The following is a 22,859-nucleotide window of genomic DNA, read 5'->3' on the forward strand; positions in this document are numbered from 1 at the left end:
TGTACAATGTATGTCCATAATGATGAAATTCGGATGGATGATATGGGTGGTTTTGGTACTCATGGGCTGGGCTCAGTGAGTAACGTTAGTTGTTAAGGGTAGTTGCTGATCGGATCATAATGACCACAGCAAACTTAGTGGGTAGGTGTAGGATACTAGTACACCTAAATGTTGCTAGATGTAGCTGGTTGGTGATTGGATCATAAACGACCTTAGTGATTTTGTGTAGGAACAGTGGGTGATAACAGAATTTTTTGTGGCTACAGGTAGGAAGAGAGTGGGATGGGCCCTGTGTGAAGCTCTAATGGATTGGCATAGGATATTTTATATCTTATCTTGTGTATGTTTATAATATTTAGTCTTAGCAAAAAAGGGTTCTATGATTCTTGACATTGGTAGAATAACAATAATCATTCATTCATTATCTGTAACCAATACAGAGCCTACCCGGTATCACTGGACGCAAGGCAGGGAATACACCCTGGAGGGGGTGCCAGTCCTTCACAGGGCAACACAAACACACACATTCACACCTATGGACACTTTTTAGTCACCAATCCACCTACCAACATGGACTGTGGAAGGAAACCGGACCACCCAGAGGAAACCCATGCAGACACAGGGAGAACACACCGCACTCCTTAAAGACAGTCACCTGGAGGAAACCCACACAGACACAGGGAGAACACACCACACTCCTTAAAGACAGTCACCGGTAGGAAACCCATGCAGACACAGGGAGAACACACCACACTCCTTACAGACAGTCACCTGGAGGAAACCCACGCAGACATTGGGAGAACACACCAACTCCTCACAGACAGTCACCAGAGGAAACCCACGCAGACACAGGGAGAACACACCACACTCCTCACAGACAGTCACCCAGAGGAAACCCACGCAGACACAAGGAGAACACACCACACTCCTCACAGACAGTCACCCGGAGTGGGACTAGAACCCACAACCTCCAGGTCCCTGGAGCTTTGTGACTGCGACACTACCTGCTACAGCACCATGTCTGTAACCGCGTATCATGTTCAGAGTCGTGGTGGGTATGGAGCCTACCCGGAATCACTGGGCAGAAGGCAGGATCACACCCTGGAGGTGGCGCCAGTCCTTCACAGAGCAACAAACATTCACACATTATATACTTTGTGCCCTTTGTTCTTTATTACAGCTTCCATATTCTTTCAAAATGTTATTATTTTTAAACTTCAGTTCCATCACTTCTGTTTCACATATGTTCAGTCTTTAAATTTGGTTGCATTTTCTGATTCTGATATCTCTTCATTCAGAAAATGTATTGGAAGGTGCGCAATGACTTATGTGTCATAAACAGTATCACTTGTACAGATTGTTTAAAGAACCACGTGTAACATTGTTTCCATTCTAGAAATAAAATCCTTTTTCTAACATATATGCTGCATTTTAGGGCTTAATGATTAATTTTATTAATTTAGCATTTTTTCTATTTTATTTATATACCACATTATTATAAGTGTTATCTCAAAAGGGGAGGAAATTTAACTTAAAACACTAATTTAATTCAAGCTTTAAGCCTGAAATATATAGATGTGATGCTTGTTCAGGAAATAAAAGGCAATATTGGTGAGACAAATCACAATGTAGAGAATAACTTTCCCCCCACCCCAGGTCATTAAGGAGGAAGATGTGGTCATTTCTGGACATGGCACAGAGAAACAAAAAGCTTCGTGTGATGTAGATTGGAACCTATTCCTCTTTTAGAAAAAAGACACGAGTGAGATGGTGTCATTACCTACTACACCAGCTCACCCTACATCCCCCCAGGGAGAAGTGCAGTGCACTGCTGTCATTCTGTTGCGTTTAGACCCTCTACATGGCCAGGGTGGCCCACTTTGTGCAAAACGTTGAGCAAAACGGTTCAGTAATTGCCCCTAACTCAGCTGTTCAGGGGACATCAGGGTCATGGGTGAGGGTTCTCTCTCTCTCTTTTTTTTTATTTTTTTATTTTTTTTATGAAAACCACTGGCAGTAAAAGCAGCAGCATTCCAGTTGACGGGGCTCATTAGAATCTTCCCCTCGACACCTGTCAGTCTCATCCCATCTACTCCTCCTCCTCCTTCTACTCCTCCTCCAGCCACATTCCCTCATCTACTCTCTGCTCCACACCCCCCATATCCCAACAGACCATAAGATCTTCCTCTACATTTCCCACAAATGAAAGCCAGGGCTATGCAAAAGTTTGGGTATGCTTGGTCAAATGTAATGTGCTAGTGAAAATAATCTAGCATACTTTTGATTGTAAAGTAATATTACTATTTCCTGCCTGATTTCAGCATACTGGGGACAACATGATAAAATGTGACAGTCACAATCTTCTGTAACCTTTTAGACCAGTTCAGAGCAGTGGTTAAATTAAATATGACTAGGGCTGCTTGAATAACCTATTACAACTAGTCCTTAAAATCAAGTTGAAAACTAATCAAAAATTTAACATGTTTGTTCATGTTCACGTATATGTTAGGTGGAATTCATTGTCTAATATCACTTAAAAGACTGTCTGTGAGGAGTGTGGTGTGTTCTCCCTGTGTCTGTGTGGGTTTCCTCCGCGTGACTGTCTGTGAGGAGTGTGGTGTGTTCTCCCTGTGTCTGTGTGGGTTTCCTCCGGGTGACTGTCTGTGAGGAGTTTGGTGTGTTCTCCCTGTGTCTGTGTGGGTTTCCTCCGGGTGACTGTCTGTGAGGAGTGTGGTGTGTTCTCCCTGTGTCTGCGTGGGTTTCCTCCGGGTGACTGTCTGTGAGGAGTGTGGTGTTTTCTCCCCGTGTCTGTGTGGGATTCCTCCGGGTGCTCCAGGTTCCTCCCATGGTCCAAAATCACACGTTGGTAGGTGAATTGGTGACTCACGAAGTGTCCGTGTGTGTTTTGCCCTCCAGGGTGTGTTCCTGCCTTGCACCTAATGATTCCAAGTAGGCTCTGGATCCACCCTGACCCTGAACTTGATAAGCAAATACAAATAATTAATACAACATTCTTGTTTCTTCGAAATCTTTAACCACAGTGTAGTGACTATTTCTTCCAGCACAATTCTGCCTGACATGATGCTGTTGATAAGAAACTATAGGCAACAGAAAGTTACATATAACCTACAACCAATAATATCACTATTTTAAAATGCCTTCTTTTTACCTTCCAATCAAGCTATGATTGATATAATCAAGGTCTAGTTGTGTGCCTTATTATGTTTTTTTTAATTGCCAAGATTCATACCTTTTCATAACCTGAGGTTTTAAAATGGAAAATAAAATGAAAAGTCTGGCATTAAGGCAGAAATGGGGCCAATTTGAAAAGTATACACCTGCAAGTGAATAAGTCTTCACTAACTAAAGGCTCAGAAAAAAGTATCTTTGAGGGTATTACCCCAGTCATGAGGGGGGTATCACCCTAGTGACAGTTTAGTATCTTTTTTCCTGAGTTGTGTGGATTCTTTGTGAAATAAGAAACTGATGTTGTTGTCTGTTGTCTGATGGGGTCTTTGAGTAAAAGTCAATGCCCCCCCAAGTGCATGTGACGCCCTGGCAGCTGGTGCCAGGTTCATTGTGATCCAAATTAGTGTGGGATGGTTCGCACCTCGCCAACGCTACCTTATCAGAATCTTAAGTATCTTATGCAAACTGCAAGTGTGTTTGTTGGGAGGGGGTGGGGGGGGGGGGTGTTGGGGGGTATGTGGAGGGTGTGTGTGTGTGTTAGGGGGTGAGGGGGGGTTCGGTTGTGCTGGCAGCGCCTGATGAGCGTCTCATTATCTCCACACCAGCCGAACACACTGTGCGGAGCATAATCAAAGCCTGGGGGTACGTATTAATTATCCTTTTGAATAGTGATGAAATTTTAAAAAGATCTCCTTAAGGCTCCCATCATCAGCAGATGAAACAAAAGCTCGGCGCAGCTTGCGCACCGAGGCTCACGTGTTTTTACATCTGTTCAGGATATTTCAATTTGATGCTCAACAAGCCGAGCCCTGAGATTAAAGGATCACGCATGTCATCCACACAAACATCACATCCACGGCGTTCCAGCACAGCCACCACCTCTCTAAGAGAGACAGAGAGACAGAGAGACAGACAGACAGAGAGGAAGTCTGTGTGTAGGAAACAGACAGAGAGAGAGTGGGAGAGAGAGAGAGACACTTAGAAAGAGGAAAGACAGAAAGAGTATGATAGAGCATCACCCCCCCACTCTCTCTCTCTCTCTCTCTCTCTCTCTCTCTCTCTCTCTCTCTCTCTATGTGTGTGTGTGTGTGTTTGCATGTGTGTGCATGCACACGTCTTCAGGATGTCTGCAAGTCAGGGCTGACGTGATGCCTCTCACATGTTTGAGTTGTCGAGGAAGGAGTCTTGTCTTTTTTGTGTGTGTCGGGATTTGCTTTTTAGAAATATTTATGAGCTGCCCCCCCCATCCATATTTTTATTTATTTATTTATTTATTTAAAGAAAGTGTTGTCATTAATGAACATGTTTCAGAAATTGTTTCAACATCTATAATTTACGATGTAAGACTTCATCTATGAACAGGGTTAGTTTGTATGTGTGAATGCTTAATAATAATGAAAAAAAAGCTTGCTGCACTGCCACAAGATGACACTTTTAGAGCAGACGGAAATTCTCTGCACAAGGCCGGTTATGTGTGTGTGTGTGTGTGTGTGTGTGTGTGTGTGTGTGTGTGTGTATGTGAGTGTATGTGTGTCTGTCTGTCTGTTCAAAAAGGAGGGGTAAATACTTCCCACTTACGAGTGGGACTGTGTTCATTTTGGCAGCATTTGATTCAGGCAAATGAATGAGCACAAATGGCCTCCCATTCAGCAAAACCCAGTGATGAAGATAGCTCTAATTACTAATGCACACACAATTAAGCGAGTTTCAGTTCATTAACCTGTTTATTGTATCTTAACAGATCATTTTTTATTTCTACTATTGTTCTGTTACTGTATTACTGCTTCTCAAAGAACTAATATGATCTTAAGGGGGAAAAAACACAAGATACCGCTATGATATCCTCAATGCCTCCAGTGCATGAACACACACAGTGCAGTGTGAAACTGACCTTTGGCGCTTTCTGGAGGTCCTCCTTCCACATTCAGCCCCCTCTCCCCCTACTGCCCTGAAGCTCCTGCATCATCCACTGAGAACTCCTCATCTCTGCTAGTGGCAAACATTCATAATCACTCCACTTCACATGTCTCACTTGCACTGGGCCTGCTTTTTCCCAATGCCCGAGGCCGGCATGTCATCCATGTTGGTATAACAAGATACTAGTATCCAATTATGTAATATTTCCGTTCAGTTTTAAGTTTGCTTATTGATTATTTAATAGACTTTAATATATTTTTGCATGTGTGTGTTTGTTTTATTTTGTGTGTTTGAGTGCAATTTGTGTGTGCATATTTGCCATGTTCTGTTGTTATTTGTGTGTTATTGTTATTCAATTTTCTGTACACTCAGGGGGCAGCACGGTGGTGCAGTCACACAGCTCCAGGAACCCTGGAGGTTGTGGGTTCGATTCCCGCTCTGGGTGACTGTCTGTGAGGAGTTGGTGTGTTCTCCCTGTGTCTGTGTGGGATTCCTCCGGGTGCTCCGGTTTCCTCCCACAGTCCAAAAACACATGTTGGTAGGTGGATTGGTGACTCAAAAGTGTCCGTAGGTGTGAGTGAATGTGTGTGTGTGTCTGTGTTGCCCTGTGAAGGACTGGCGTCCCCTCCAGGGTGTATTCCCGCCTTGCGCCCAATGATTCCAGGTAGGCTCTGGACCCACCGCGACCCTTAACTGGATAAGCGGTTACAGATAATGAATGAATGTACACTCAGGAATCCTAAAATCATCATTTCATATGTTAGGATAAAAAAATGATATTTTTTTAATAACACATAAATAAAACAGCATTCTGTGAGTTTTCTAGTATTTTATCTCTCAGCCTGATGAATTCTCATTTCTCACACAATATGAGCCATGTATTATACAGACATATCAAACAACTATAGGGATTCAATTAGGAACCATCAGTGCTCAACCAATCCTGACTGCTTGCCATCAGCCTGTAACCTAATAAATACAAACAAGCTAGGAATACTATAACTCGTACCTTGAATGTTAAACAAAAATGTAAAGGTGAAAAAAAAAACTGTATCCAAATAGGCAGGTAGCTATCTTGCTTATAGATCATAGATCATTTTTGCACCACTCAGTTCTCTTGTTTGAAAAATCCTTTCTCTACAGTGCAATGATGATTTAAAGACAGGCTTTATAGCAGCAAATAAGGCTTTCTAGCAGTAACATTAGTTCCTTCTAAAATCCCCAGTCAGTAAAAACAGCCTGTTCCCAAAGTTTCCTCCAAGTTAAGTTGGCTCCAGTGCTAAGTGTTCCCTCACCAGTGCATAGCATGCTTACAGAAAATGTAAGAACTTTTTTTTCTTACATAGTGTGAGCAGAGTTTAGATGTAATGTGTGGTGGTAGCTGTGTTTTTTGTAGCATAAGTTGTATTTCATTGTGTGGTGTTAGCTATAGTGTAATGTGGGTGGTATGTGCTTTTTTTCATCTAAGATAATAGGTAAATGATCTAAAATAGTGTAAATTGTTTTCTGTACGTGTAAAATATTGATGTGTGTTGTAAAATGACCATTGGTTTTTTGTGTGTTTGTGTGGTGTTAGCTATCAGTTGGGTGTGGTATAAGCTGTGTTTCAATGTAATTTGTAAGTGAGATTTTGGTCCCATCTTTGTGTTTTTCTCTACTGTTTTGGTGTAATGTGTGTGTGTGGTTTTGTGTGTTTATCTTCTTGTGATGTATGTGTGTCTGTTAATGTGTTCTTGTGTTATTTGTCTATGTTGTTAGCTCCACTGTGATGTAGTTTGTGTGTGTTTGCTGCTGTGTTCTGTGTAGGTTGTATTTACAGTATTATTGGCTTTGGTGAAATTTATGTGAAAATTGTGTTTGCTAGCTGCATTCTGGTTATAATTGTGTGTGCAGGGTGTGAGTACTTATGTAGTTTGAGTTAGTTAGCTTTAATGTCAGTTGGGTGTATGTGTTAGCTATGTTTAGTGTTGTTTGTGTGGAATGTTAGCCGGGTTTTTTGGTAATGCAGTGTTAACTGTAGTTTGTGTGTGCAGTGTTAGCTGTGCTTTGTTGTTGTTAGTCATGATTTACGTGCAGTCTTGTGTTTGTGCAGTGTCCAGTGTTAGCTCTGCTTTGTTGTCATTTGTGTGCACAGTGTATACGTGTTTTGTGTGCAGTCTTGTGTTTGTCTGTACAGTGTTAACTGCTTTGTGTACGTCGTGTGTGCAGTGTTAGCTGTGCTTTGTTGTCTTATGTGTGCACAGTGTATTTGTGTTTTTTGTGCAGTGCTAACTGTGCATTGTGTAGGTTGTGTGTGCAGTGTTAGCTGTGCTTTATTGTCATCTGTGTGCACAGTTTTAGCTATGTTTTGTGTAGCTCATGTGTGCATTGTTAATTGTGCTTTGCTGTAATTTGTGTGTTTTGTGTCTGCTGTGCAAGAGTGTGTGACCTGCTGGTGAATATGTAGAGAGTGAAGGCCTGACGGTGACTTGTGAGTGCGCAGGTGAGGTCACCAGCGATAATGGGTAATGAATACGGATCCGGTACGGCTCAATCAGCCGTGCTTTAGCGGCTCGCTGCTGCTCAAGCCCTGTGCAAGCAAACCGAGGTTTACTCGGCGCCGAGGGGCGAGACTATTAACACAGGAGGGAAAAAACCCCAGCTGTCAAACCCTCACCCTCTCGCTCGCTCTCGCTCTTGCTCTCTCTCTGTCTCCCCTTCACACTTTATGTACATGCGCTGCATTTGCAAGCGATTCTTCCATTTGTCAAAGCTGTTGGCAAAGCTGTCACCCTCGCCCGGTGAAAAGCAAATAATTTATTTATTTGAGTTCAACATAATTAGAGGCAATACCACGGCGCTTAGCTGTGACACCTTTTTATGCAATCAAGTGCCAAAGTGCGAAGAGTTAAGACATGCCTGTAGGATGTGGGAAAGTTTTTCTCTTTTTTAAAGCTCTAATAAAATTAAATGGCGGCAGGCTGGAAGAGGTTTTTATTTAGTTTATTTAGGGTGGGTGTCTGTTTTTTTTTTTTTTTTTGGCTCTTTCCTCCGCCACTGCCTCCTCGTGAAATGGCAGACAGCCTGAAGACGAGGAAAGAAGAAACAGGAAGAAATATTTCACTACAACAGGCAGGAATACAGGGTTTTTTTGTTGTTGTTGACATCTTGGTGACTGTGAGGATTTTCCAGAGAAACATCCCCTTACAGGAAAATTACAAGCTTTTCACTGTGATCACATGATAATCATGTAAAAAACTTAAGTGTTCAGTAGTAGGCTAAATAGATGTGGCATAATATGAACCACATATTTTACAATGTGAACATTATTCATTAAAGTTACATTCAAATGACCATTAAGTTATTCTTTTCAAGCATCAACAATAAAACTCAACAAAAGTTGCAGAAAATCCCACCGACATTTGAACAACAAAATATATCAATGGAGTTAACTTTTAATTATTATAATTTTGTTTATTGATGCTTTTATTACCACTTCCATTCTCTTCCAGGCCTCCACCGTTTAAAAGTAGCATTTTCCAATGATCATTCAGTCACACTGAGGTCTGGGCTTTAGTGTGGCCAGTTCATTGTTCTAAAAACTTCAGCAGTTTTGCACAATTGCATTTTATTTTCTCAGCTTCTACAGCTTCTACACTGTTACACATCCCTTCAGACCCATAGTGGTGATTTGTCTTTTCACAGTGGAAGGATGGACAGAAAAACCTGTGGATTTAGATCTGCAGCAAAAGTGGAGCTTTCTTTTCCCTGAAAAGGAAAACTTTTATTATGGAAAATTTGATGCGTCTTGGGTCTTGCATGTTTGTTAAAAGTTCTGTTTTTCAAAATATTTTTTGAACTCCAGCTCTAGAAAAAGTTATCATTAGTTTTCATTTGACTTTCCTTTCTTATGAAGGTGGACCTACTATGTTCCTCATAAATGCCTCCAGTACTAAAATGCAAATAATACGTAAACCCATGACAATGGAAATGTGATCACATGATTCATCATGAATATAGTGAAATATAACAACGGGAAATTATACCTGAAAAGTGTAAATTCATTCATTAGGATCAGGTGAGAAAGTCACAAATAAGAAATTAAAATCTGCAAATTCAGGGGAAAATGACATAACCTAATTTTATTTTATTTATTTATTTTTTTTTTTAGTGAAGTGTGGGTTGTGCACTGTGAAAATGGAGGAAAAATTCTTGAAACTAACTGTAGGTGTTTGTTTCCATTTCCGGGTATTTGGCGAAGGCACTGTATAAATGTTATTAATTCTAGACAAGCAGTGAGGCTTCAGAGGGGATGATGTTGGTATTGGTGCCTCTTTTTCTTTGACTCTAAATAATTGAATAGAAAAGAAGGCCTCTGCAGAGTTTATATTGAGTTTTTCTGACACAAGACCCACACACCACCATTTCCCCCCTGATACCCAAGAAAGCAGGCCTGGATAACAAAATAAAAGGGTGGCTTTCCGTGCTGCTTTGAGCTTTTTTGACTAGAAAAGAGTTTGAAGGAACCTAGTACAGGTACAATATGGTCAGCCTCCGGTGGGTTTGCCAACGGTAGCATTTGTCATCGACCGTTTACTGCCTGGGGCCTATGACAGGCTCGACGTGGCGTATTAAAAACAGGTTGATGGAACTGAAAAACAAGGCTGGTGGAAAAAGAGATTGCAGTGTTTTACATCTCCCCGTAAGTGCCTGCTTCAGGGACAGTTTATGTGCGAGAGACAGCGGCTCTTTGACACTGTCAACTTCTGTCACGTCGCCACAGTTAGTCTTCGATCACGGGACTCCACCTGCACGCTCTTTAGGCAGCGGGTAGAAAAGTGCGAGGCTGCTTTTGCTCTTTGTGCGGAATGTCTCGGGGCCTTTATGATAATGAATCTTCTCCCCACTAAAACATTACAATAAATAAAACATGCCACTCTAGCTAGGTTAAGATATATGCGTGTGTGTGTGTACGTGTGATCCAGATATATATCACATTGTGGGGACCAAAAGCTGTTTACACAGACTGTGGGGACTTGTCTTCTTTATGGGGACAAAACGTATGTATACACTTTAAGGTGGAGATATGTTTTAATGTTAGTGTGAGTTAGGATTACAGCCGGGCCAGCAGTAGTCATGGTTTATGTTAGGGCATGTCTCCATGAAATGAATAGAAGTCTATGTAATGTCCTTGAAAATATGAAGACAAGACTGTGTGGGTTTATTTATTTAATTTGTGTGTGTGTGTGTGTGCGCGCGCGTGCAGATGTGGTTACGTGTGTATCACTGCTGGAGTTTTTACACTTAGCAACAGTCTCTCTCTCTCTCTCTCTCTCTCTCTCTCTCTCTCACACACACACACACACACACAGCAAGTAAATGTTTAAGAGAACAATCCACCAGGGACCGAGGTTCCTTCTCATTTGCCAGGCACTAAAGTACAATGTATAATTAAAAGTATAAAGTGTAAAAGATGTAATTGTTCCAGTGTTGATTATCATTAAGTCGTTCTAAAGGAACATGACTCTAAGCCATATTTAGCGTACTTAATTTATTAATTGAGCAAGCTGTTTGTTGTGGCTCTTATGCAATCTAGAGGGCGTATGAACACTCCAGCTGACTGGTGAGCTCAGTCTAAGTGGCCAATCAGGTGACAGATTTGTCGCAAGGTGGCCTACACTCTTAAAAAATTCTTCTTCAGATTCGCTGGTTAATAAAAACCTTTAATACGACCTCTGCCTGAAGTTATTACACAAAGCTGTATGAATATGATTCCCAAGACATTGTTTACACTACATTTGAAAACATATTTTATTTAAAATCATGTAGATATGTACACAAAGGGCATTGTATGTCAGAATAGCTCCCAAAAAATATTATTTTGTTTATTGATTTTTCATTGTTGATCACTATTTCCTCAGTATTACATAAAACCTCTCAGCACACTTGTGGGTTCCTGTGGTGGTTTTGAATGGTAAAATAAATGGCTATATTTGAGCTGGAGACATTTGGTTTCTGTCACCACCACTGTGAAGAAGGATTTCTCAACCAAGCCACCGAATGACTCATCTCACCAAAACCCCATCTCAGCACATGATCTGAAACAATAATAAAAACGAGAAACAATCATAAAAATCATCAAAATAATTTTTTTTCAAATTTTTATTACAAAATGGGTGTAGATCAAAGATGATTGTACTACGGCTTTACTCCAAAGAATCATTTTTAAGAGTGTTCACGCTCATTTTGAAATTATTCCCCAGTCACACATTTAAAAGATTGCTATGCAGCATTTGTTAGAGTGTCAGACGAACTTGAAACATAAGATCGGGGAAGAGAGTAAGATCCAGACAATATCTGTGCTAACTGATTACGCAAGACTATCCTAAACACACCCTCTTTCCTCTCTCTTTCATTTGTGCACAGCTGCTTTGTTCAGCAGGCAATTCCCCACATCCCCTGTGCGAGATAATTTCTTTGTTTTCACAAGAATTTTGTGGTCACGGTTTGCATGCCCCCCTCGGTTAGTGCTCAGGTGCTTGCAGTGGAACACTTGCACAGCCTCTCTCTCGCTCAGCTCAGCTCAATCACATCCACCCCCAGGCTGTAGGTTTGTGCATCAAAGGAAGTTTACACCACGGAGCAGTTGGTTGGAAGAAAAAGATGAAACATTGATTAAAAAGAGATTTTTTTTTCTCTCGAAGCGCTGTAGTTTTGAGAAGTTCAAAAGCTCAATTAGAGTGAGTGAGTTACAAGTTTGGCAGGAAAAATATTATTCCAGATCTCTGCTAAGATCAGTGTATGAGGCCATCTTGGACATTGTTGTTAACACTGTGGTTATGAGGAGCTGTAATAGAATTGTGAGGATTGCAGGGCCTGTATGGAGCATAAGTAAGATGCACTTAGCTCATGAGTCAAGCAGCTTAACTCTGAAAGTCTTACTGTCTACTGTATACTGCACTCGAAACACCTTCCACACTACACGCTCTGTCAAAGAACATTCTGTCATGGTGTTCTCAAGGAACATTTGCATCGCCTCTTACGTTTACAAAATTTCTGAAATCCTCAGCCACAAATATAAAATGAAGACATTGTATAAACATGAAAATCAGCTTTGTGTTGCTGTTTCTGCAGCTTTATAGATTTAGAAAGGTTTCCATGAATACTTTTGAAAGCAAGCTGCCAGAACTAAGACAGTAAAAAGACTTCTGTGTTATATATCAGGGTTTAAATTGTTTATGCCTTGATTTCATTTATAAAACCTAAACAAATCGTAAAATGCCATGTTCTCTCAAATTCACTTTCTGGGTGAAAAAAAAAATAGTCCACAATTCCTGTTTTTATTTTTTACTTTATTTTATTTAATACATTTATGTGGGTTTTTGCATCAAAAGTTGTAATACATTTTTCATAACCTTCTAACATCTCTATTTCCATTACGATTTAACAGGGTCCTTTGAATGTAGTACTTTTAAAACTGACATGTGTTGAACTTTCTTCAAAAACAGATTAGGCGGAAATACCGACCAGGTAGACAGTTATACATGTACCTACATAAATGTAAATATATTGGTATTTGTTCTATCACAGAAGCCGCTTATTTTGCTGTACATGTACTGGGTGTGGGTGAACAGTACATCTGAATACATATAAAAAAATTATATACCACATCATGCATTTTATGTATTCTATTCACCCATGACTTAATTTATAAGTGTGTTCTGAGTCAAGGGGGTTGGGTGTTATAGGAAAATGTGGCTTATGCAAAAGTGACACATAGTCATATAGTGATACCCGTGACTGAAATCTTCTTAACTTTCAATGGAAGTCAATGTAAACATTTTATTCCAAATAAATCTGGAGCATTTCTGTTGGTCCATTCATCACAAAATTATGAGACAATGTGAAGGGCAGCTGTTGTCAAATGATATAGTAACCTAAAAATCCACAAAAATTGAGGTACATTTTAATTGGACAGTGGCGATATGTGTTGAATTTGTAATACTAGGCCTATAAGCAAAGTGGCATACTGAGCTGAACATTTCCGTGTGTACTCCAGACAGCATTAAATCCCATTATGCAATGTTGTATTGAGAAAAATCTAATAAAATTTATTGCAGGCCCCAAAAAACAAATCCAGGCTTGTTAATGCCACAAAACCAAAACACTTAGGTTTAATTAAACATCTTTAAATGTTTCCATGCTCAAGTGAATATAATGTTTATAAGGTTTCGGCTCTAGGTGCTGGAAGTGGAGAGCTAAACTAGCTCCATACTTGTGGTCTTCAGGCCTGGCCTAACAAAGGCTGAGTGTAAAAGAAACACTGACTATCTCCAAATACTGAAACAGGTGTGAACTGAAGTGTCTTGTTATCCATCCATCCATCCATCCACAGAGTATTTAACTTCATGAATGTCTCTTAATGAGCGTTTGAATTGTCCTCTCCTGGTTGTGTTTGTTTTCCTTCTGTCCCTCATCATCAATCATGGCTACGAGGAACACGTGGCAGGAGCAGATTCTCAGTGCCCTGGCTTTGTGATGGCGTCACACTGAAACTACACATCTATTATGCAGGCAGCTACGCATTAATCTTTTAAATCAGCCTTCAAATTAACCTACATCCTCCTTTTACGGTGGGCTGTGATGCTAAGAGGAGCGTGCTCCTTGCTGCCTTTGATATGCCTCAGCCTTGGCCACGCTCTTTAGAATAGTCAGAGTGCCCTCCTTTGTCCAGCAGCAGTACTGCACCGAACAGGGGCAGAAAAAACTCACTGCGGACGTCCCTGGCCAAAGAACAAATGTCAAAAATAACCACTTTAAACGATTAGATGTGTTCGCAAGGGAAAATGTGTTCGCAAAGTTATAAACGTTCTGTTAAGTTGTTGAGTTAAAGAAATTGGAAGAAATGAAACATATATTCTACATGTTCCACATCTTTTGCACAGGACGCAATTATGGTATTTTCCCTCCAATATGTCAGCAATTGATTTAAATTAAAATATGAAAAATTCAGTTCTCTGTAGATGATGTGTACCTATTTTCACTTGACCTGGAACACAGATTTTGAACATGACTAGACATCAGTAATGAGGTGTGCAGATTTTAGTATGAAAACATAAATAAACAAACAAACAATACAGGCTAAACCAACCAATAAACCGACAGAACAGCTCTTTGGAAAAGCTATTTAGCTAAAAAAAATTGTTTTAAATCAAGCCAAAAAAATATCCTTATATCTGTCTAGTGGACTATGCCTGGAAATCAGATCTGTGCATGTAAAGAACTTTTTAAATGTTTGAAGGATTTTCAGCCATTTTTTAAACTATCAGTTTTTTCTGATATTATATTATCAGGTTATATTAATAACAAATAAAATTTACACTACTCTTCAAAAGTGTGTATTATAAACATCACATTAAAACACTTGTTACTTTATATTGTCAATATCTAGCTCAGTGTAAATTATATCATTATAATAATGTAATATCTTAGAGATTTCTCTGAAATTTTAGAGTCTTTGAAGGCTCCAGTTCTCACCCTGGGCAAAAACACTTTGTCATTTTTATTTAGAGCTTCATAGTGTCTTAGTAATAAACAGAATTATTGTACATACCCGTGAACAACAAAATTCCTATATCAAGGAAAACACTGACTGTAGACACAGGGACTAGAGTAACTCATCATGCCTAATACCTAAATGATGATGTATCCAGGCATGGTGTGAGAGCACAGTGGAACTTTTTTATCTTCAGGTAAATCAGAATAAAGGCAGTACATGCTGTTATTTGTGGCAAAGTCTAAGTCATGGCTTTCAGTGATGATATCTGTTGGTTTTGGTAATGGTGGTTCCTGAGTAATTTCACACTTCTGCTCCTCATTCAAGTCAGCCAACTCAATTTGAGCTATTTCAAACTCTTCACAGGAATGAGAACCGATTGTGAACTTCAAGAGAAAAAAGACAATGAATGAAGACAATGTGTTGTGTGGCTTTTTCAAAAGGCAAATGGTATGCAATAGACCTACCTGGACCTGTTCAATGCTTAAAAGTCTCTCCTGAATGTGCTTTGGATCTGGAATTATAGGAAGGACAAGTCTTCTTACCCTTTGAGGAGAAATTCATCACATCAATGCACAACATATTCATCTAATACTCTTGTTTAGCTTTATGAAACTTCAAATATGAATAGACTATTATACTGTTTATTATATATAAAATACCAATAAAACCTACCGCTCTTGAGATACACAAGCATACACAAGCAGGAAGCATACCACTGACAGAACCATTGGCACCAGATATTTCTTGATGTTAAAGGAAGATAAGGAAGATGATGTTTCATTGCAGTTACCTGTAAAAATAAATAAATAAATAAAATAAAAATATAATGTTGAATAGGTCTGGAGAGGGTCCCACAGATGTTTTTTAACTGATCAGGACATAACATATAAAACACCAAACACATTTCTTCTTCTTAAGCAGATTTTATGAATATATTTCTTAGCAGCAATTGTGTTTTTACCAGTTAATTCCATACACAAGTAAACAAAAATAGAGTTAGCTAGGTTTGGTTCTGTACTTTTATATATGTTTCTCATTCAAATTCATATCACATGAATTCAGAAGTGGATGGCGAAGCTGGCGCTGATGTCTACACCTGTGACATTTCTCGACAATTTGTCTGGACTCCATTTGCTCCAGTTCCCACCAATACATTCCAGTTTTGTTCTTATTTTGAAGACATAGGTCTTCCTCAGGTCTGGAGCAGGCAACACAAAGGACAAGCCTTTAATGTTCTCAACATCCTGAAACAGAAACAGTAAAATGTTTTTACATTGATTAAAAAAACACTGTAAATGAAAAAAGAAAACAAAAGCTGGAAATGTAAGCTTTTGTATCAGTATATTTATATACACCAATCCAAAACATTAACCTGACAATTTGAATAGATCTACTGACCATGTATCTGCACTTTGTATTTCTGTGATTACAGAGTGTATTTGAGATGTTGCTCTGCATACTTTGTTAGTCTCCTTTCACCCTGATGAGCTACTGTCTCTGACTTTACATCTACAAGTGGACCAAAATACAGGTGTATCTAATAGAGCAGATAGTGAATGAACACTGTTCAAGTACTCCAGAAGCACTGCTGTGTCTGATCCCCTTGCACAAACGCAACACACACTAACACACCACCAGTGTCAGTACAGCACTGATAATGATCCACCACTCAAATCATACGTGCTATGTAGGGTCCTAATGTTTGATTTGGACACAAGAAACTGAGCAACAGATACACAACAATGTGTAATGACAGAACTACAAAGTGGACCTGTATGGTCAGTGCAGCTGAGAAAACAGGCAGTAAATATAGAAAAATAAGTTAGTCGTAATGTTATGGCTGATCGGAGTATAATAGGGGTTTGTAGATATATTTTTTTTTACTGTAGTTCTTGTACATAAAGTACCTGCCAGTTTAAGTGACACTGGAGCCTGTACCGCACATGACTGCTGTAACACCTGGTATTCTTCTTTTTGTCCGGCTTTTCCCATGTCATATTAATACTTTGTGACATGATGTTAATCTTCACATTGACAGGGTCTGGATTTATTAAAAAAGAAAAATAACAGAAAATAAAAACTGTAAGTTCAGTAAATGTCATGATGAATCATATTCCATGTGATGTTAACCATGAGATAAAATTACACTGTATTCAGACTTTTTCTCCACAATACAAAGGAGGCCCACAGTAGCTCAAAAACTCCAGCAACTTTTGATGTGGTTCCCTGCTCAGCCCTTTTTGCTGTGACGCAGCTTACCTTATCATGGCCTCTCATAACCTAGATTAGTGATGTAGTACTCTCTTCCCCCTGTGTGTTAGACATTCCAAATCTGTGTCTAGTATAATCTCAGGTACAAACACCTTCCTATACTCCTCTGTTAGTGCCAACATACTTCTAAACCGTTGATATATCTATATAATTAGATTTTTTCTAACACAAAACACAGGGTGAGCACAGAGACTAGTTTATTACATATTCTGTTAATGTACTGATAAAAAAGAAAGCTTGAATGTACTCTTTTAATATCAAAGTGTTGCATGACATTAAATTATTAGGTAACATGTACTCATCCTCTTGATGAACATAATTGAATTTCATGAAACACTTTGATGTAACAAAATTAAGAAAATTCAAAGTGTTTTTTTTTTCAACCTGGTCCTTAGCATTAAACAGCAGCTTAATTATTTAAACATTAAACAGCTTAAAGATCTAATGGTCAGTCCTGGAAAACATATTCCTCATAATGCATCCTCGAAGATTCAATTCAGAATATACAATTTTAATAGAACTTAATGTATTAAAGTAGTGCGTTTCCAGTTCACATTGGCTCATTTATGGTTGCATTTTCAACCCATCATTAAAAGTTGATGTGTTGAAATGGTGTAATATTGAGAATCTGAAAGAATACAGATGGAATCTTTACTCTTAAATTAATTCACAATCTCTCTTCATATCCTACTCAATTCATGCATTCACTGTATCATTTAATGATTAAAAAATAAATAAATAAATACAACTGAAATAAAACCTGACAGGACTTACATCCAGAAGAGTTGTCTGCCTTGAGAGGAAAGCAGAAGACCACAAACAAGAGCAGCAGGACACATTGACAACAGCAAAGGTTCATGACTGGTCTCCTTCTGTGACTCAGTGAGATGTATGCACCCATATGAAGAAAGTAATGCTATGAGAAATATATAGCACCTACACCACCACTAAACCACTGCTACTTTCCTACTATGACTTCCTTTCCCAGTGCACCTGCCAACTAGCTTAGCAGCAACACACACACTACAGTCAGGAACTTCATCATGTTCCATGTTTACTGCTTGGTAAAGTTCATTATTTAAGAGGAGTATTTAATGGTAGTGTTAATAGAATATAATAATATGGGTTTCAACTAACAAACATAAAACATCAATGAAAAGTCATTTTCTGAATACTGAAATTCTTATTTCTTATTTCAGTGAATAAAGTTTTAAGAATTTCACAATAATTTTTATTGACATGACAGTAAGAATGTATTATAACATAACTTATAATATAACATAAAGTGCTAGCAGGGCTGAATGAACTCATGACATGCGTGGGAAGCAGTCCAGAAATATATGAGTGGGGTATTTTCTCAGAACTTTTGAACTTTTTTCTTAGACGTTTATTTATTTATTTATTCTTTTGGGTGTGGGAGTGGTTACAGTTTGCCTCAACTGCCAGTAAATCGGTGGGTGACAGGTTGCTGGTGACATAGGAGAGTGGTATCCTCACCATTATTAAGTAACAGTAAAAGACAAATGAGAGACATATCAGTTCTTCAGAATAAAGATGATAAAGATGATGTAGAGAATAAAGCTAGGTTCAGTTATAGGCACAGATCAGTAAAGTCTGATCACTGGTGTTTGAGTCCCTGTTTATATACCAGATTATTACACACTTAGTAGCAATGGGTAAACTGCTACCAAACCATTTTGTAACTGATTTCAATCATTTTTGCTACATGTTGGAACAAGACTCGTATGCATTCAGTCCTTGGTCACAATCCCTATTAGAAGTTACCCCGTTAGAAGGTGCTGCAGAGAAGACAATTTACACTGGAACCATACTCCAAAACAAATAAGTCTTTAACTGGAAAAATCATTTAGGGTGAAATAGGATTTCTTGGCAGAAAAGAGCATACTGGAGCCACATCATAAACACACTGTGTCACATAACTCAACCTATCAGTAAAAATACTAATTAAGAATTTGTAAAAAGAACTTAGTACTTAATTGAGTTTAAATGTTCACCATTTCAATAGGTTTCGATTTGCTAACAGTGTATTATCCTGATAAATTGTTTACTTATATTTTAAAATTGTGTAAAATCTTTTTTTTTCTTTTGCAGTGTTTCTCATGTTCCTCAGTTATTGAATGGTCTTCTCCATGACCAAGATAAAGGTTTTTTCTATGACTTAACATGAACCTCTTTCAAAATGAATACATACATAATTTCTGTTAATTTCTAAGAACAATATCTATTTAGTCGGTTGCAGATTTTATCAGCCTCGTCTATCAGATAGTTCTCTGAACCATGATGAAAAAAACAAAACAAAAAAAAAAACCCTCCACTTCGGTTACTAGCAGAGGTGGGAAGATTGCTTAGATAACCAGCTGAGTAATAAAAACACCATGAAAAGTCATCTTTATATTCCATCAAAGTCAATGTTCCAGGATTTCTTAATTTTCTCTGTTTTATTTTGCAGCATAATTATCCACAAAATTTATCCAAAATAATATACTCATGCAATCATTTAAAAAATGACTAATCTAGTCTAATAGTATAACTTTTAGCTCAGCAGAATACTAATTTAATAATAATAATATTAATAGAATAAAACAACATATAGACCTGCTTACATCTTCATCACCAAATCTCAAGCCACATTTTACTTCAGTTTACTGTAGTAATGTTTCAGTAAAGTTTAATATTGAAATGGCCCTTTCTATGTTTGTTTTAGAGAAAGGATGTGAGAAACTCAGACAGTGATATATCAATCATTTAAATTCAGCTTAACTTAAGGGGAAACCCCTTTAAGAGCGCCAGTCATGATCCTTATCAGGCAATCATAAAGATGAGGGGCTCACTCTCACATCATCACAGCTATGTGGATGTTTAATTGTTGATTTTAAAATGAATTTGGTGGATTAAAACATTTTCAATACCCAGTAAAAAAAGCAAGACTGGGTCTCTTGGTTGTGTTGAAATGGCACATTAAAATAATGGTACAGTAATCAAGGCTAGTAAACTGCAGCTGCTGATCTAGATGTGTGATTGGAGACATTATTCATAACACTTATGCTATCTCAGTTCACTACTGAAAAAAAAAACCACCCTTATCATCTATTGTGAAATTTTTTCCAGTGTGCAGACTGCAGCTCAACAAGTTTCCTGTGACTTTTCCAAGTAATGCACGCAGTCTGAAAAAAATTATTGAATCTTTTCTCAAGACTTTGCTTCTCAACAATTAAGGAACATATTATTTATTATTTTATTTTATTTTATTTTATTTTTGTTCATTCATTTTCTGTAAGCACTTATTCAGTTCAGGGTCATGGTGGGTCCGGAGCCTACCAAGAATCACTGGGTGCAAGGCAGGAACACACCCTGGAAGGGGGAATTTATTTATTTATTTATTTATTATACTCAACATTTTGAAATCTCTGAATATAATCTTACTTTACATAAAGTTGTTTTACAATAACAAAAATTCATTGAGGCCCTACCCCTCACGTCATAGCATCAAAAGTGCATTTCTTTGGACCTTTAGTTAGAGAACAGGTCTGCATATTATTTTTTAAGCATTTTTTTTTCTTTTATATATATTTATATATGTATATATATATATTTTTTTATTTTATTTTATTATTTTTTTTGTATTAACTCAAAACTGGGGGCGGCATGGTGGTGCAGCAGGTAGAGTTGCAGTCACACAGCTCCAGAGACCTGGAGGTTGTGGGTCCGATTCCCGCTCTGGGTGACTGTCTGTGAGGAGTGTGGTGTGTTCTCCCTGTGTCTGCGTGGGTTTCCTCCAGGTGACTGTCTGTGAGGAGTGTGGTGTGTTCTCCCTGTGTCTGCGTGGGTTTCCTCCGGGTGACTGTCTGTGAGGAATGTGGTGTGTTCTCCCTGTGTCTGCGTGGGTTTCCTCCGGGTGCTCCAGTTTCCTCCCACAGTCCAAAAACACATGTTGGTAGGTGGATTGGCGACTCAAAAGTGTCCGTAGGTGTCAGTGTGTGAGTGAATGTGTGAGTGTGTGTGTTGCCCTGTGAAGGACTAGAGTGTATTCCTGCCTTGCATCCAGTGATTCCAGGTAGGCTCTGGACCCACCGTGACCCTGAACTGGATAAGCGGTTACAGATAATGAATGAATGAATGAATGAACTCAAAACTGAACTCCATTTTTAATATTTATATTCAATTTAATGTCCCCCTCTGATCATTGATTATTTAAGAAAACTCATGTCAATTCATCAGAATGACAGATTCAGAATGTATTCTTAAAAAAATTCCTTTAATGCCTTAAAAGTGATTTAACGCTACCTTCATTCATTATGTGCAGATCTATGAATATACAATCAGTCCTCAACTCCATCACTACTTACTCATATACTGCTCACCCTCAGCTTGAAAGTCCCATCCCATAAATTGACAGGATTAGTTCCTTAATTTTTCCTCGTTCCTAGGTTTATGACATAAGATATCCTGGCTGTCAGGATTTGCCTGTTGACTGTCTTTGAAATACTGCAGTTGCAAAGTGGATTTGCTCAGCCATTGCTTTCACTGCCAGTATATCTTGCTCACAATATTTCTTCTACAAAACCATGTTCATCCATTTATTTGCTCATTCATTTTCTGTAAATGCTTCATCGCGTTCAGGGTTATGTTTGAGCTGGAGCTGACTCTGAGTCATTGGACACAAAGCAGGAACACACTCTGGACAGTGGACCAACCCATCACAGTTCATCACACACTCACCCAATCACTAATACAGCCTGAGCACCTTGAGGAAACCTGCACAGACACAGGAAGAATGCAACTTTCAGTTGGCCATTAAAGTCACTGTTGGTGTTTGAACTCTTTTAAATCACCATAGCTAAGTTTTTTACCCTTTTCTCCTTCATCAATATTATTCTATCTTGAAAAGCATTCTTTAAAGCTGGATTTAGGTAGCTGTAGTTTGCCAGATAACACTCAGTATTCATCACCATCCACTGAAACTTACTTACCAGAGTAACCAAGTCAAGCCTGTTCAGCGTTTGAGAGAATGGAACGCCTGTCCACGCTGGAGAGGTCAAGACAGATAGTGAAAAGGAAAGGCAGAGTCAAAGCAGCATGCGAAGTCTTTGAGAAAAGCTCAATTCCTCACCGGCTATGGTGTATGGCTCCTCCTCTGGGAAGGGCTGTGTGTCTGAGGAGAAGTCGAGCTAAGACAAGGCCTGTCAGGAACAAAGAGTGAAATTCCAATGATATGTTTAGCTAAAAGGGTGAGAGAAAAGTGAATCAAAGCACCGCAGGATCAAAGAAACTCTACAGTAAAGTCAACACGGCTGCCATGGGAGCAGCAGGAGATGCATATGATTTCTAAGTTGTTCTTCAGCCCCTTCTGATGTTGGAGAATTGATTGATATTGTTGATGGAGAAAGGTTCAGTGAAATGGCACATGAAGTGGAGGGCCAGTCCTCTACAAGAAGAGGAGGTCATCTCTGGATTGCGTTCAGAGGGTGCCTTTCTATGATGTGTGCCATGGTGCCAAACATCAACATCCCACCTCCAACACATCATCAGTCTGAGGGCACTACTATGATCAAAGAAGAAGAGATAACAGAAAATACATGTTTGTTTGCCATCGCCATTAACTCGCATTTAACTTGCATTTTAACAGTGTTTTATGGCGTGGCCATAGACATTGCCTGACTTGCTTGAATGTGACAGTTTAATTAAAGCTATTTATCATTTTAAATCCTCAGCATGTACATTAGGCATTTAAAAGTTTAATCAAGGTTATTTACAGGACATTTGCCTTTATCACACCATCTTACTTTTTATAAGACATGATTTCAGTTTATCAAAGAAATTCCATTTTTTTTCTGTTCAGTTTTTCAGTTCAGTCTTTCAATTTGATTGCATTTCCTGCTTAAAAATGGCTCAGATGGAAGTTTCTTTATTCTAAAAACAACAG

General features: G+C 38.8%; 1 protein-coding gene across 4 annotated transcripts; it reads right to left on the reverse strand.

The window, feature by feature from the left end:
* Positions 1–10,989: 10,989 nt before the first annotated feature.
* crlf2 (cytokine receptor like factor 2) lies at positions 10,990–22,322 on the reverse strand. 4 transcript variants are annotated; one of them, XM_066641437.1, is made up of 7 exons: positions 22,047–22,322; positions 21,907–21,962; positions 16,552–16,685; positions 15,741–15,888; positions 15,317–15,434; positions 15,109–15,187; positions 14,756–15,027 (listed from the first exon to the last, which is right to left on the reverse strand). In XM_066641437.1, exons 3-7 carry the CDS (start codon positions 16,657–16,659, stop codon positions 14,779–14,781), a joined length of 702 nt encoding a protein of 233 aa, XP_066497534.1. In that variant the 5' UTR covers positions 16,660–16,685; positions 21,907–21,962; positions 22,047–22,322; the 3' UTR covers positions 14,756–14,778. The 4 variants fall into 4 exon arrangements, with proteins under 4 accessions (XP_066497535.1, XP_066497534.1, XP_066497533.1 ...); XM_066641438.1 differs by lacking the exons at positions 14,756–15,027; positions 21,907–21,962; positions 22,047–22,322 and adding exons at positions 10,990–11,183; positions 17,690–17,784; XM_066641436.1 differs by lacking the exon at positions 21,907–21,962.
* Positions 22,323–22,859: the final 537 nt, after the last annotated feature.

The sequence above is a fragment of the Hoplias malabaricus genome, chromosome 12 (assembly GCF_029633855.1).
Source record: "Hoplias malabaricus isolate fHopMal1 chromosome 12, fHopMal1.hap1, whole genome shotgun sequence".
NCBI lineage: Eukaryota > Metazoa > Chordata > Actinopteri > Characiformes > Erythrinidae > Hoplias > Hoplias malabaricus.

What these genes read in the sequence shown, in the direction of transcription:
- crlf2 (XM_066641435.1), bottom strand. Translation starts at nt 17,774, where the DNA reads ATGAACCTTTGCTGTTGTCAATGTGTCCTGCTGCTCTTGTTTGTGGTC. An exon ending in GGCAGACAACTCTTCTGGAT is followed by an intron (nt 16,686 to 17,689) that starts GTAAGTCCTGTC and finishes TAATAAATCCAG; the next exon opens with ACCCTGTCAATGTGAAGATT. An exon ending in ATTGTCGAGAAATGTCACAG is followed by an intron (nt 15,435 to 15,740) that starts GTGTAGACATCA and finishes TTATTTTTACAG; the next exon opens with GTAACTGCAATGAAACATCA.